This window comes from Neomonachus schauinslandi, chromosome 10 (assembly GCF_002201575.2).
Source record: "Neomonachus schauinslandi chromosome 10, ASM220157v2, whole genome shotgun sequence".
In the NCBI taxonomy this organism is placed as follows: domain Eukaryota; kingdom Metazoa; phylum Chordata; class Mammalia; order Carnivora; family Phocidae; genus Neomonachus; species Neomonachus schauinslandi.
The window spans coordinates 116,352,504-116,368,193 of NC_058412.1; the positions used below are offsets into that span (position 1 = coordinate 116,352,504).

The 15,690-nt window shown below is 39.4% G+C and overlaps 1 protein-coding gene across 1 annotated transcript in view; it reads left to right on the forward strand.

Annotated features, from left to right (window-relative positions):
- Positions 1-15,690, forward strand: part of RPN2 (ribophorin II) — a 51,570-nt gene that overhangs the window by 20,842 nt on the left and 15,038 nt on the right. The window contains exons 8-9 of the mRNA XM_044919041.1: positions 1,423-1,541; positions 3,285-3,390. Of these exons, the coding sequence (XP_044774976.1) occupies positions 1,423-1,541; positions 3,285-3,390 (225 nt within the window). The remainder of the gene's footprint in view (positions 1-1,422; positions 1,542-3,284; positions 3,391-15,690) is intronic.

Here is a 15,690-nt window from a genome sequence, read left to right on the forward strand (position 1 = left end):
TCTCAGAAATCTAAGGACTGGTGGAAACCTGATTGTAACCCCCCCGAGGACATACCCATTAAATGTAGAGCAAGGCTCATTTCCCTTAGCTTGGAATTGGGGATATGGCCCCTGGGTGAACTAGTCACAGAACCCTTCAGATCAATCCAGAAAAGGTTTTTTTTTTCTGGAAGATTTTTTATCATCAGTCTTTCGAGAAATTAAATGCAAGAGAATTGTATTTCCGGAGTCGTAACACTAAATGTATAGAGAAGTCTTGCTTCTAAAAGGCATTTTCCAGTACCAGAACTTTCTAAATATGGTATTTAAAGACCGCTTTTTAAATTCCCCAGTAATTCTGGTGCTTACAGTTTTTAACACCAGGTCTCTTTCTCCTGCTGTTGGCAGTTTGTCTTTCTACCTCTTCATAGCTCGTCCCTCCCTCTCGCTCAGCAGGAAGCAGAGACTGCTTTTTTTTTTTTTAATTTATTTTTTTTAAAGATTTTATTTATTTATTTGACAGAGACACAGCGAGAGAGGGAACACAAGCAGGGGGAGTGGGAGAGGGAGAAGCAGGCTTCCCACGGAGCAGAGAACCTGATGCGGGGGCTCAGTCCCAGGACCCTGGGATCATGACCTGAGCCGAAGGCAGCCATTTAACGACTGAGCCACCCAGGCACCCCACAGAGACTGCTTTTTTATGGCGACTCTCTGAACAGAGAAAATGCACAGATCTTGAATACGCTTGGAGTTTTCATCTCAAATGAGGCATTTGTTGCTGTTGTTTGGAAATCAGTGATGAGCTAACATCTTCATAAGAAATTAGCATTTTATTTATGTCTAAACATTGGGGTTCCACACAGGAGAGTTCCATCGGTTCTACTTTAGTGGCCTTTTCACATATTCTCTTGAAGAAGTGCGCCCTGTCCTTCAAAATTGCCTCTCCTCTCCCTGATTACACTCACACCCCCTCAGCAAAGGCTGGGGTGAGAAATCACCTGATTAACATAGTTCACCATGAGTCAGGAGGGGGCAGCTAAGAGAGCAAAGTAGAAGTATTGGCTTTGTAGCTAGATAGGCTGGGGTTTGAGTCCTAGACCAACTGAACTGGCCACGTAGCCTCAGTTTCTTCATCTATTTCAGATGATTGATAAAGGAGCATGTGTGTAAAGTGCCTATCCTTGACTGAAGAATGAGTGTGTTGGAGAAGATCATCTTTAAGATCCTCCCTACCTCTAACATTCTATAATCTATCCCATTACCCATTTCCTTGTATTCTGTGTCTGATTTCTGACAGAACGTAGACCAAAGTCAGTGAAGGTGTCTTGAAGTAAGGTTCTAACCCCGGAAGAGCTGGCTCCCTGTGGATAAAGCACCCCAGAAACAAAATTTTATACTCCTTCGGACTTTGTTGCTACAGATTATTTTAAAATTTATTTCTAGTTGCAGGTCACCAATGTTCTGTCTCAGCCTCTGACTCAGGCCACTGTTAAACTAGAACATGCTAAATCTGTTGCTTCCAGAGCCATTGTCCTCCAGAAGACATCTTTTACCCCTGTAGGGTAAGTCTTGAGCTTATTTTTGAAGGGTATCAATAGACTTGTTTTGCCTGTAGCCAGTATAACCTGAATTAATATGGATATTATGAAATACTCCCAAACCAAATTTACCTAAACTTTGGTTAGGTAAATTTGACTTACTAATATCAAAATTCTATAGTTATATAAGAAAAGGATTTTTAAAGCTAAAAGAGGGGCATCTGGCTGACTTAGTTGGTAGAGCATGGGAATCTTAATTTCGGGGTTGTGAGTTCAAGCCCATGTTGGGTGTAGAGATTACTAAGAAAAATAAATAAATAAACTTAAAAAAAATTAAGCTAGAAGAATTTTGTTTTAGTTTTACTCTTTCCTTCCCTATCTATTTCTAGTTGTCTCTGTCATTGTGATGTAAGTAGCCAGTTTTAAATTTAATACTGTTTTTTTCTGATGTATGAGTATTACAAGTTTATTGTAGAAGAAATACAGAAAAACACAAAAAATACAGATCACCCATAATTCTACCACCTGGAGATAACTCCTGTCCACATTTTGTTGTCCTTTTTTGTCAGCCCTTTTTCTATGCAAATATATTTTTAATTGCATTAGGATTATGCTTTGTCTATAACAATGTGTCATATTTCCCCCATAGGATTAAATCTTCTTCAGTCTTTTTTTTTTTTTTAAGATTTTTATTTATTTATTTGAGAGAGAACAGAACGGGCGGGGATGGGACAGGGTGGTGGGTGGCTGGTGGCAAAGAGGGAGCCCAACGTGGGGCTTGATCCCAGGATCCCAGGATCATGACCTGAGAAAAAGGCAGACACTTAACCGACTGAGCCACCCAGATGCCCCTTCAGTCTTATTTTTAATGGTTATATATTGTTATGGACATTTTAAAAGAATTAAGGATGAATTTTTATATGAGACTTTGGTAAGTGTTAAATTGGTAAGCTAATGAGACTGGGAACTCTGAATTTTAGAGAGAATATGTGTTTTTTGTTTTTTTTTTTTAAGTAAGCTCTAGGTGCAACGTGGGGCTGGAACTCTAGACCATGAGATCAAGAGTCGCATGCTAAAAAAAAAAAAAAAGTGTTGCCTGTTCTACTGGCTGAGCCAGCCAGGTGCACCAAGAATATGCATTTCTTAGACAACGATAAAGATACACAGGCAATATGTCAAATTAAAAAGCAAAATCATTTTTAGGAATGCTGAGTGGAATGGTAAAAGACATTTAGGATTTTGCTATGTAGTTAGAGTTAATTTTCTACCCTTTCCCCCCTTTAAAATAAGTTATTGATATTTTCATAAAAGTAAGGTATGTCATTTTTAGGAAATTCACAAAACACAGGAAAATAGAAATAATACAAAAAATTGCCTGCAATTATGCTGCTCTACACCAGCCTTTTTGAACATTTCTACTCTCTTTTTTTTAAAACATAATAGGGATCATACTGTAGACTGTTTTGCATTTAATTGTGGAAGTCTACCCGAGGGGGGTGGGATTTTAGGATTTTGGGAGCTGAGAGGAGAAAACAAAGGAAAGAAGACTTTAGAGACTTGAAGAGGAGGTCATTTTAGATCTGTCTGAAGTTTTGCCCACACCATAATCTGTGATTGAGCAGGAGGTTGCCCAGCTGGTTGGGAAGTTGAAAGGTGAAGATGTGGTGTAGCCCTGGCTTGTCTCAAGGAGGGTCACGCGCAGCCCATTTGTTACATTCATGACTTTGCTATGTAAGTTCTTGCTAACCCTGCTGTCATTCTTAACAGGGATGTTTTTGAACTAAACTTCATGAATGTCAAATTTTCCAGTGGTTATTATGACTTCTCTGTCAAAGTTGAAGGTGACAACCGTTATATTGCAAATACTGTCGAGGTAAGTGCTTTTCTTGTCATCCCCATTAAATCCACGGAAATGACCAAGTAGGCACACAGCATTAATCATCTGGTATATTGCCTTCATTTTACAACCAAGTTAATGTGAATATGTTAAGAGAAGCGTAGGTTTAAACTACGCTTTGCCAAGAACTTGATCATAGTGAGTTTTATTTATAAATTATTCATTTACTATTATGGTTTAGTATTAGTATCTCATAAAATTTAGGAAGTAGAAAAAATAAAAATCACCTATAATTTCACTGAGACATAAGTATTCTTATTATGATGTTTTGTGTGGTAGGTCTTGATAGATTTAGAAAAGTGCCTGATACTAAGTAGGTGACGAAAAGCATCCAGTGACATACTGTAGTGAGGCTCTCTGGGTAAAGTACAAAAGAAAATCAGTAAGTTTCTTTTCTTTTTTTGTGTGTTGGGGGTGGGGGGCAGCAAAGCAGTTTATTTTGAGAGATAGCAAAGTTCTAGTACAAAGCTCCCAAGGAGGGAGGGGACCTGAGAGGGTTACCCGAAAATCAGTAAGTTTCATAATGAATTGTGTTTCACGTTTCATGTTTAGCTAACTCTAGTTGTGTTGAAGATCCAAAGTGGTTTTAAGGATGGCAAACTATGCCTCATTTATCTGATGCTTGAGGTGTGCGGTATTACACATTAGTGGTTTTCCCATCTAATTGGAGTATACCCCTTCAGTCACCATGGCTTTCATTTTAACCTTTTTCATAGAAGTTTATTTAAGATGAATTACATGTTTTCCTACTTTCTTAAACTTATGGTTTGGTTGAAAGATATGGATATGGTTTAACCACTTCTTATTCTGAATTAGGATCATCAGTATGCACCCTTTATTGAAGGCCTATGACATAAGAAGCCTAGTTGTGTGTGCTTTTGCTTACATTATTTTTGTCTTACAACAACCCTAAGACACGCACAGATCGTTGCACAGAAGAGGCTCAGACGGGTAGAGTAACTTGTTCAGGTCATGCAGCCTGTGCTTGGGTGGATTCCCTGCCCAGGATCAGTTTAGTCAGCGTGCCCTGCAGAGTCTTCAGCCTGCATAGTGGCTGTGGGGCTGCACACAGCCTTCCCTTCAGCTGTCATTTCTCAGTGCTTTTGCCACCGTGTCTTCGCTGCATCTGCTTAGTTAATTGTTGTGCCTTCTGTTGGATGAGGGGGACTTGGAGTGGTCCTGTGCCTTTCCTGAATAGATAAAGATATGCTGTTTCAAAAGTGGGGCATTACTTAACATAGGTAGGTTAAACACTAATATTTAAAGTTTGTCAGAAAGGAAAATATTTTCTGGAACTCTTTTCTTCACTTTTCAGGTGTCATTTTCCACTCACTTTTTTTCTTTTTTAAAAATTTATTTTAATCTTTATTTTTTTAAGTAAATCCTATGCCCAACATGGGGCTCAAACTCATGACCCCGAGATCGAGTCACATGCTCCACTGACTGAGTCAGCCAGGTGCCCATCGTTTTTCTTTTTTTTTTTTTAAGATTTTATTTATTTGACAGAGGGAGACACAGCAAGAGAGGGAACACAAGCAAGAGGAGAGGGAGAGAGAGAAGCAGGCTTCCCGCTGAGCAGGGGGCCTGATGTGGGGCTCAATCCCAGGATCCTGGAATCATGACCTGAGCCAAAGGCAGATGCTTAACCAACTGAGCCACCCAGGCACCCTCGTTTTTCTTTTTTTAATAAAATGTTTCATTTTTTTCATTTAGAAATAATTTTGATCTTAAGTTGCAAAAATGGTATGAAGAATTTCCATGTAAAGTAATGAAATTTTTAGTTTTTTTTTATGTTTTTAAACTTTTTTTTTTTTTTTTTTAAGATTTTATTTATTTATTTGAGAGAGAATGAGAGAGAGCACATGAGAGGGGGAGGGTCAGAGGGAGAAGCAGACTCCCCGCCGAGCAGGGAGCCCGACGCGGGACTCGATCCCGGGACTCCAGGATCATGACCTGAGCCGAAGGCAGTCGCTTAACCAACTGAGCCACCCAGGCGCCCTTTTTAAACTTTTTTTTAAAAGATTTTTCATTTATTTATTTTTGAGAGAGAGAGCAAGCATACAGAGGGAGAGGGAGAAGCAGACTCCCCACTGAGCAGAGAGCCCGACACGGGGCTCAATCCCAGGACCCTGAGACCATGACCTGAGCCGAAGGCAGAGGCTTAACCAACTGAGCCACAAGGCGCCCCAAGTTTTCAGGTTTTAAGGATGGAAAACTATACCTCATTTATCTGATGCTTTGTGGGAATGGACTTAACCAAGTATAGTAGTATAAAGAATGCTCCTTACCCAGCTTCCCCAAATGTTAATGTCTTGTAACTGTTATATAATTATCAGACCCAGGAAGTTTACACTGTTTGCGATACTAGAATTCTACTAGAATAATAGAATTCTACTCTAAGAAAAAGCTATCCCTCTCCCGACCCTGTCTTCATTTATTTATTTACTCAATTTATAACACTTTGGGCTCATGGAAATTTATTTTACTCTGTAGGTTATGATCCTTTCCTATCATCATTTATATTGTTGCTCACATTATCCCAGGTTTGACCTTTAGGAAGCTCCTCAAGTTGGCTCCTATGACACTCACTTTTTTTTAATGAAAGGACAAGGCAGCTGGAAAGTTTGACCTTTTCAAAAGTGGGGCATTACTTAACGTAGGTAGATTAAACACTTATATTTAAAGTTTGTCAGAAAGGAAGATATTTTCTGGAACTCTCATCTCTGCCTTTTCTCTACCTCATGTCTGACCTTTTTGGGCATGAGACATCTGATCCTAGTCCATTCACTAACACAAAATTTGGATAGAAACTATTGTAGTGTGCACCTTGAACCTTTAAAATCTAGATCCTTTGAATTTTAGCTTGTCTCATTAAGGGTCCTTATTTGCAGCCGAACACGTTAAAATGCAGACTTTTCTTTCTTTCATTCTTTCTCCTTAAAAAAAAAATTTTTTTTTTTGCCTGAAACCTTTTCTTCCTTCTATCTTCACAGTCTGAATAACAACATATCCAGTTTAAGTGCCATACCCATAGGACACAGTTTTTTTTTTTTTTTTTTTTAAGGTTTTATTTATTTATTAGAGCATGAGCAAGGGGTGGGGGGATTGGGGCAGAGGGAGACAGAAAGGCAGGCTCCCCAGTGAGCAGGGTGCCTGATGCGGGGCTCAATCCTAGGACCCTAGGATCATGACCTGAGCTGAAGGCAGACGCTTAACCAAGTGAGCCACTCAGACATCCCAGGACACAGTTGTTCTTAACCTCTTCTTTCTTTCCATTTCTGACTTCCAGTCAGTCACCAAGTCCTGTTGATTCCATGTTTGAATGGCTTTTGCATGAGCCCTTTGTTTTTCAGTCCCTGTGTTCCCAGTTGGGTAGAGCCCTATATTCTCTATCAAGATGGGTAAGGGAGTTTCTAACTACAGCTGGCCCTTGAACAACAAGGGTTGCTTAGGTCCACTTACATGTGGATTTTTTGACAAATACAGTACAGTGCTGTAAATGTATTTTCTCTTTCTTATGGTTTTCTTTCTTTTTTTTTTTTTTAAGATTTTATTTATTTATTTGACAGAGAGAGAGCACATGGAAGCAGAGGGAGAGGGAGAAGCAGCCTCCCTGCTGAGCAGGGAACCCAATGCAGGGCTCCATCCCAGGACCCTGGAATCATGACCTGAGCCAAAGGCAGATGCTTAACCAGCTAAGCCACCCAGACGCCCCTCTTTTTTTTTTTTTTTTTGAAGATTTTATTTATTTATTTGAGAGAGAATGAGAGAGAGCACATGAGAGGGGTTAGGGTCAGAGGGAGAAGCAGACTCCCTGCCGAGCAGGGAGCCCGATGCGGGACTCGATCCAGGGACTCCAGGATCATGACCTGAGCCGAAGACAGTTGCTTAACCAACTGAGCCATCCAGGCACCCCCAGACGCCCCTCTTAATGGTTTTCTTAATGACATTTTCTTATCTCTAGCTTTATTGTAAGAATATAGTACACGATATGTATAATGTACAAAATAAGTGTTTATCGACTATGTTATCAGTAAGGCTTCTGGTCAACAGTAAGCTATTAGTAGTTCAGGTTTGGGGGAGTCAAAAGTTATACATGGATTTTCAGCTGCACTGGGTGGGAGTCGGTGCTCCCCACCCTCTATTGTCTTCAATTTCTGCCCCTTCCATTTAATTTTCCCTAAGTGCTGCTAGAATGATAAAATCACATTGTTCCCCGGGTTAAACATTTCTTTGATTTCCTATTGCCTGTAAGTGAGGTCTACACACCTTAGAATGGTTTAGAAGGTCCTCCACAAGGCATGTGCACATGCTTCAGTGTGGGTCCGTCCCCATCCCCTCAGTGCTAGCTGCTCTTGACTGCATACTGGTTCTCAGATATGCTTGATGGGCACATGTCTTTGGATCTCAGCTCTTGCTTCCCTCCATAAGAAAGGCTCTTCCCCTCCTTTGCTCATACACTCAACTACTCATGCTGGAAGGTCTAGTTCAAATGTTTTTCCTTCATCTGTGCTCCCATAGAACTTTATTTTTATTTTTAGTTTTTAGTCTGGACTATTTCAAATATACAGAAAAGAACAGAAAGTAATTTAATGAATCCTCATGTACCCACCAGCCATTCAACTCCTTCATACCCTAATATTTTGATGTATTTGTCCTACCCCCACCCCACCTTTTTTTGGTAAGATATTTCTGTATTTCTGTTACACATATACGTATTTTTAAACAATATAGTGCATTGATTTGCATCTTCTTAAAATTTGTATATTGTATGCATCCTTTTGCAGTTTGCTTGATCTCATTCAATATTAATTTTATGACAGTCCCGTTTATGTCTGTAGAACTAGAACTATATGCATTCTACGGGTATTTGTCATGAAATTGTCTTCCTTTTATGAATGAATCAGATTTTTATTAATTTATTTTCCTGTTGGTAGACATTTAGATTTCCACTATTACAAACAATGCAGCTGTGAACATCTTAGCACATGTTTCCTTGTGTACATTTTGTTTGTTTATCTAGAGTGAAGTTGTGAGATCATAGGTTGCACTTAGCTTCCAGGTTTATTAGGTATTGCCAAATTGCTCTTCTCTTCATATTCTTACCAGTATGTGGTATTAAGAATTTTTGATAATTTGATTGGATATGAAGTGGTGTCTATTTTTTCTTTTAAAGTTTTATTTTTTTAGTAATGTCTGCCCCCAGTGTGGGGCTTGAACTCATGACCCTGCGATCAAGAGTCCAACATTCCACAAACTGAGCCAGCGGGGTGCTCCAAAATGATGTCTTGTTTTACTGTTTTTCCTAGTGAGAGTGAGCATTTTTTCTTGTTTATTGGCCTTTTAGTTTTCCTTTTCTGTGAATTGTTGTCTCTTTTGTCTGTTTTTCTTTTGGTTTGTTAGTCTTTTTATTATTGAATTTTAGGAGCTGTTTATGTTCTGGAAACTAACCCTTAGTTATAAGCATTAGATATCTTCCCCCAGTGTTGCTTTATGGCATCTTTTTTTTTTTTTTTTTAAGATTTTATTTATTTATATGAGAGAGAGAGAATGAGAGACAGAGAGCACGAGAGGGAAGAGGGTCAGGGGGAGAAGCAGACCCCTTGCTGAGCAGAGAGCCCGATGCGGGACTCGATCCCGGGACTCCAGGATCATGACCTGAGCCGAAGGCAGTCGCTTAACCAACTGAGCCACCCAGGCGCCCCGCTTTATGGCATCTTTTGATGCACAAAAGTTATTTTCAGTGAAGCCTAATTTAAAAGTGTCTTTGCCTTGGGGTGTCTGGGTGGCTCAGTCGTTAAGCATCTGCCTTCGGCTCAGGTCATGATCCCAGGGTCCTGGGATCGAGCCCCACATCAGGCTTCCTGCTCAGGAAGCCTGCTTCTCCCTCTCCCACTCCTCCTGCTTGTGTTCACTCTGTCCCTGTCTCTCTCTCTTAAATAAATAAATAAAATCTTTACACACACAAAAAAAGTGTCTTTGCCTAGATTGTGCTTTTTGTGTTTTTAAAAAGTCCTATACTACTCCAGGGTGATAAAGATAATCTCCAGTATTTTCTTCTAACGGTTTTTAAGGTTTTTCCCCCCTATATTTATGTTTAGGGCTTCAATATACTTAAAGTTTACTTTTGTTGCTATAGTATTTTATATCCTGTTGATAATTTTTCTTATTGTATTGTATTACCATTGTTTGCTTATATGTGTTGCTTTTTCATTTGACTGGGAATGGGAACTCCCTGTGAGTAGAGACCAAGCCTTATTTTTTCAGTGCTTAGTGTCCATCTCAAACCATTTTAGAAGAAAAGGATGGAATGTATAAAGATGTTTCCCTACATTCCTGGGCTGTTAGAACTATGGTAACTCATCTTTGAAGGGTGAGCTTTTTATCCTACACAAAGTATCTTGGCTTTTTTTTTTTTTTTAATAACAACTTTATTGAGGATATAATTCACAAACCCATTAAAGTATATATAATTCAGTGTTTTTAGTATATATATTTTTTAAAGTTTATTTATTTATTTTAGAGAGAGGGAGAGGAGTACATGCATGCACACGAGATAAGGGGCAGAGGTTATGGGAGAGAGAATCTCAAGCAGACTCCGGGCTGAATGCCAAGCCCGAAGCACAGCTTGATCCCACCACCCTGAGATCATGACCTGAGCTGAAACCAAGAGTCGGCCACTTAACTGACTGAGCCACCAGGGCCCCAGTGTTTTTTTAGTATATTTACAGAGTTTTGCAACCATCACCGCTATCGAATTCCAGAACACTTTTATCACCCCAGAAAACAATCCTGTGTCTATAGTAAACATCCCTTATTCTATAGGAATATATCCTCTTTCCAGTACTGACAATTACTAATCTACTTTTTGTCTTTATGGTTTGCCTACTTGGAATATTTCGTAAAAATGGGATCATATAATATGTAGCATTTTGTGTCTGACCTTTCTAATTAGCATATTTTTCAGGTTAATTCATGTTGTAGCATGTATGAGTACTTTATTCCTTTTAGGGCTGAGTAATATTCTATTGTGTGGACACACCACATTTTGTTTATCAGTTCATCAGTTGATGGACTTTTGGAGTTTTTCCACTTTTTTTGGGTATTACACATAATGCTGCTGTGAACATTCATGTATACATTTTTGTTTGAACATCTGTTTTCGGTTATATGAGGTGTATGCCTAGGAATGGAATGCTGGGTTATATGATAAACTCTATATTTAACTTTTTGAGGAACTGACAAACTATTTTGCAAAGAAGTTGCACCATTTTACATTTCTACTAGTGATAGGTAAGGGCCCAATTTCTCTACATCCTAACCAACTCTTGTTATCTGTCTTTTCATTCTGGCCATCCTAAATGGGTGTGAAGTGGTCTTTCACTGAGATTTTGATTTGCATTTCCCTGATGGCTAATGATACTGAGTATCTTTTCATGTGCTTATTTGTTTATCTTTGGAGAAATGTCTATACAGATGATCCTTTGCTCATTAAAATTTTTTTTCTTTTTATTTCTTCCTTTCCAATCTATCTCTTCTTTCCTTTTTTTGTTATGCTATTTGTCTTTTTATGTTATTGAGTTTTACACTTTCTTAATATATTCTGGATACAAGTCTCTTATCAGATACATGATTTGCATATATTTTTTCACAGTCTGTAGATTGTCTTTTCCCTTTGTTGATGTTGGTTTTTGAAGCACAAAGGGTTTCATTTTGATGAGGTTCAGTTTCTTTATTTTTCTTTCATTGCTTCTGCTTTAAGTGCCGTGTCTAAGAAACCGTTGCCTAATCCAAGGTTATGAAGATTTACTCCTCTTATAGCTTTAGCTCTAACATTAAGGTTTCTGATTCATTTTGAGTTAGTTTTTATATGTGGTGTGAGGGAGGGGTCCAACTTCCTTCTTATGCATGTGGAAATCCAGTTGTTGCATGTGGAAATCCCAGCACCTTTTGTTGAAGACCATTCTTTCCCTATTGAATTGTCTTGGCATCAAAAATCGGTTGACCATAAAGGCAAGGGTTAATTTCTAGGCTTGCAGTTGTATTCCATTAGTCTGTAGTTTTTACTTATACCAATGCTATGCTGTCTTGGTTACTGTAACAGCTTGGCTTTTTATAACTTCAAGTCTGGTGTTTGTCCAAGTGTTTCTGTGATTGTTGGAAAAATTATCTAAGTGCAAAATAGCAGAAATGGCTAGTAACTATTATTCATGCAATGATAATAAGCCCCAACTGAGGCCATTGCTGTCCTTCTCCTTCCCAGTGATGAAGTGAGCATTACAAAATCTCTCCTTCATTATGTTATAGCTTTATGCGTGTGTGTGTGTGTGTGTGCGTGCGCGCATGTGTTCTGACCTCTGTCACATACACAGCTTTACTTTGTAATTTCAGTAATAGTCACACTCAGAGCCTCAGAGCGACCCCGGGTCAGCAGGTCCTGTTTACTCTCCTGAGAGATGCTTGACATTGGTCAGAATGCATTAACGGTGGTTTGGTGTGGAAGGCCTGTAATAGCACTCATTGACATTGAACTTGCTGTCAGGGGAAACATGGGTTTTCGAAGCTGTCATTAGCATTAATTGCCCCTAATGCACCATTATTTTTGACAGTAATAAGCTAAACAGGGAGGTTATTACTCTCAGCAGAAAGACTGCATTTCCTGGTGTTAAAACATTTTTTGAGGTATATGTGGTACGCAGCACAGGCAAGGAAAGGACTAGTATGATTCAGTGTAAAGCAAGCTTAGCTGCATTTAAAGTGGCTAAATAGGTCCCTTTCCTATTATAAAAACTAATCCTGAAGTGTTAGTATGAAGGAAGAAGCAGCTAACCCACAGGGATCCTACTCTGAATTCTTCACAACGCGGCTTTGAAAAAAGTTACAATAATTTTTATTTCTCAATTTGCTTTAAAAGAGTAGCATAAAAATGCTTTTCTTGGGCACCTGGGTGGCTCAGTTGGTTAAGCGACTGCCTTCGGCTCAGGTCACGATCCTTAAGTCCCTGGATCGAGTCCCACATTGGGCTCCCTGCTCGGCAGGGAGTCTGCTTCTCCCTCTGACCCTCCCTCCTCTCATGTGCTTGCTCTCATTCTCTCTCTCTCAAATAAATAAATAAATAAAATCTTTAAAAAAAAATGCTTTTCTTTTCAGTGTTTCTAGAGACTCATTTGTAGTAAGATTTTAGGAGCAGAAAGACTTGTTTTTAAACTGTTCGCTGTTCAAGAACAGCCCTACAGTGTTTCTCCGCAGCAAAGAAACCTTTAACTTAGGGAGCCTTTTAGAATTAGTGCTGAGAGCAAGCCCAGAATGACTTGAGTTCACTGCAATTTGCCCTTTTGTCATCCGTGTGTGTATTGTCTGGGAATGCTTATGATGTCTTTAGAACAAACACACAGTTGAATCTTGATTAGCAGACCTTCGTGACCATGTTATTGTTGAAAGTTTATACTCAGGATTCTAAGTAAAAACCCAGAAAGTTGATGGCTTTTCTGTCATTATAATGAGGATACATTGCGGAGCCTTACACAAATCTTTAAACATCTGTCTGTATATACCCATCTACAGAAAGGGAGAGTATTATTTTTCAAATCATATTTATTGAGTGGTGCTTTTTAATACAAAATGTTTATAAAGAAGAAAGTATATGGCACACAGTCTCATTGCTCAGATAATCCCTATTTTTTCAAAAAAGGAGTAAAATATGCATGTAGTTTAAAAAAATTCAAAGTGCAAAAGGGTATGCAATAAAATGTAAGAACCTTCTCTCATCCCTTCAATCCAGCTCCTCTCCTCAGAAGAATCTGACAGTTAACTGTGTTCATTTTAAGAAAAAGAAGGATGTGTATATTAATGAATGTATGCATATCCTTTCTTGTTTACACAAAAGGGATTATTCTATAAACAGCTGTATTCTTTGCTCTTGTCACAAAGTAGAGGCTCCCAGCTTTCCCCTCTGGGGTCTTTTCAACTTGATGGCCTCCCCCCACAACCCTCTGCCACTCCCCTGCCATAATTCACCCAGTTGCCTAGACTCCGTGACAGACAGTGCTGTTAAATATAATTCTGTCCATGGATGGCTGTGTATTCAAAAGTAGGTGATAATATCTCTGTATCTGTCCATAGACATCTACCTTGTCTTTTTAAATTATTCCATGGTAATTCATAGTGTATTCATGTAACTAGTGTCCTGTTTATGGACATTTAGGTGGGACAGTGATTTTAAGATCACATTTACAAATTAAATGAGTGAGCCATTAAGAGAATGAGTCAAAGAAGTGAAGAAGGAATTATCTGGTTAATGTTGATGAAGATTGCAGAGTAGTTAACTGTGAAGACAGATTGTTTCGATAGCATGGAATATTGCTAAACTCCTACCTCTCCCCAAACTGAAGGACTGCTGAACCTTCCTGCTACAAATTTCTCATTCCCTGACCAAGGGCTACCCCCAGGCTGACTTAGGTCACAGTTCCTTCTCCTGTGCTTCTGTAGCGCTTGGAACATCCCTCCATTAAAGCAGCAGCCTGGTTTGTTAAAATTTAGCTTTGCACCCTGTAGGACGAGAAGTGCATGTTCCAATCTCTGTATATCCCCTGCACCTGGGTGTTCCAGATGCTCAGCGGGGATATAGAGAAAGTGATCTTAGTGGGGTGTCTTGCTAAACATCAGTAGCCTAATCACAACTGCTTCTTTGCTTGAGCCTTCCACTCTAGTTTTTCTTCAAATGGTGTCAGTGCCTCTCCACACTGGGTTTTATATAGCAGAGTTTGCTCTGGTTCTCAGCCCTCTATGAGTTGTGAAGCTGTTTGCTCAGCATAGAGCCCAAAGAGCCGAAGGAGAGCCCCCCCCCCCCCCCCGCCAAGCTCTTTCCTTGGGACTTTATTCAACTTGAAGACCATCTATTTCCCTTCCCTACCACCATGATTCACCCGGTTGCCTAGACTCTGTGACAGACAGGCAGTGCTGCTGAATATAATTCTGCCAATAGGTGGCTGTATATTCAAAAGTAGGGGGTAATAATATCCTTACAGCCTCTGGTAATAAATCTTTTACATTTTAGGTTTTTGTTTTTGTTGTTTTTTAAGTAAAACAGAATACCCCTATTCAATATGATAATTGAGGCCGTTATCACAAAATAGTTAATTATGGAGGTGGGAGAGAAGGCTGTTAAAAGAAATTACTTGATAGCTATCTTTATCCCTTTTTAATTTTTCTTCTTTGCCCTTGATTTGAGGCTGTCACACCTTGATAGTGCATTTTAGCAAAATGCCAAAGCCGTCCTTCAATTATTTGCCCAGCCCTCTCCCTCTATTCCTGGATCCTGATTTAGACTATAAACCAGTGGATTTGGCAAGGATTTCCTTAAGCATTACATTCAAGCTTATCAAATATTTGGAAGTCTTATGGATATGTTTGCACATAAGAAGTGCCTTGGGTTTTAATAATTTGCACATTAAAACTTAGATTTTAGATTAAAAATGTCCCATGAATAGACTTTTAGAATGTTTTCTGCCTCTTGGAATTTTATACTTATTTTAATCTAATTTTTAAAAAGTTCTTGTTTATTGTGTTGGCTAGCTCCTCTTTGTGAAAATATTTATAAGGCACGCATAGAATTCAAACACTAAGAGTCAGGATGGACTGGTCTGTGCTTCTATCAAACCCCAAGTCTCAGTAGCTTAGAACAGCAGAAGTTTCTTTTTTACCCATGCTAGGTATCTTAGTGTGTCAGCTGGAGGCTCAGCTTCATGCTGTCCTTACTCCAGGACCCTGGCTGAAGGAGCAAACCTCTCTCTGCACATTGTCTATGTCCATGTCAGAGGAAAGGAGAGAATCACACACTGACTCTTAAAGCTTCCATTGAGGGGGCTCACATTTCATTGGCCAAAGCAAGTCACGTGGCCACACCTGACTCCAGGGGTCAGGGAAGTACAACTATACGGTGCTCAGAGGGAAAACCAGAAGTACCTGGTGAATGGTGCAGATGATAGCCGTGGCGTCTTATGTCTTCGTGGGCAGACCTACAGTACTGCCTGGCCTAGAGTTAAGTTTTGCTGGGAAGCTGGATAGCAAGGTGCCTGAGAGCATGGACACTGAGTCAGAGTGCCTGAACTTGAATACTGGCACTGTCGCTTACTAGCCAGCTAAACCTGAGCGAGCGGCTTTATCTTTTTAATCTTTAATTTCCTCACCTGAAATAGCATTAGTTTAGAGAGTTGTGAGGATTAAATGAAATCGTCGTTATAAAGTCCGTTGTGTAAAGTCTTTCACGTGGCAAAC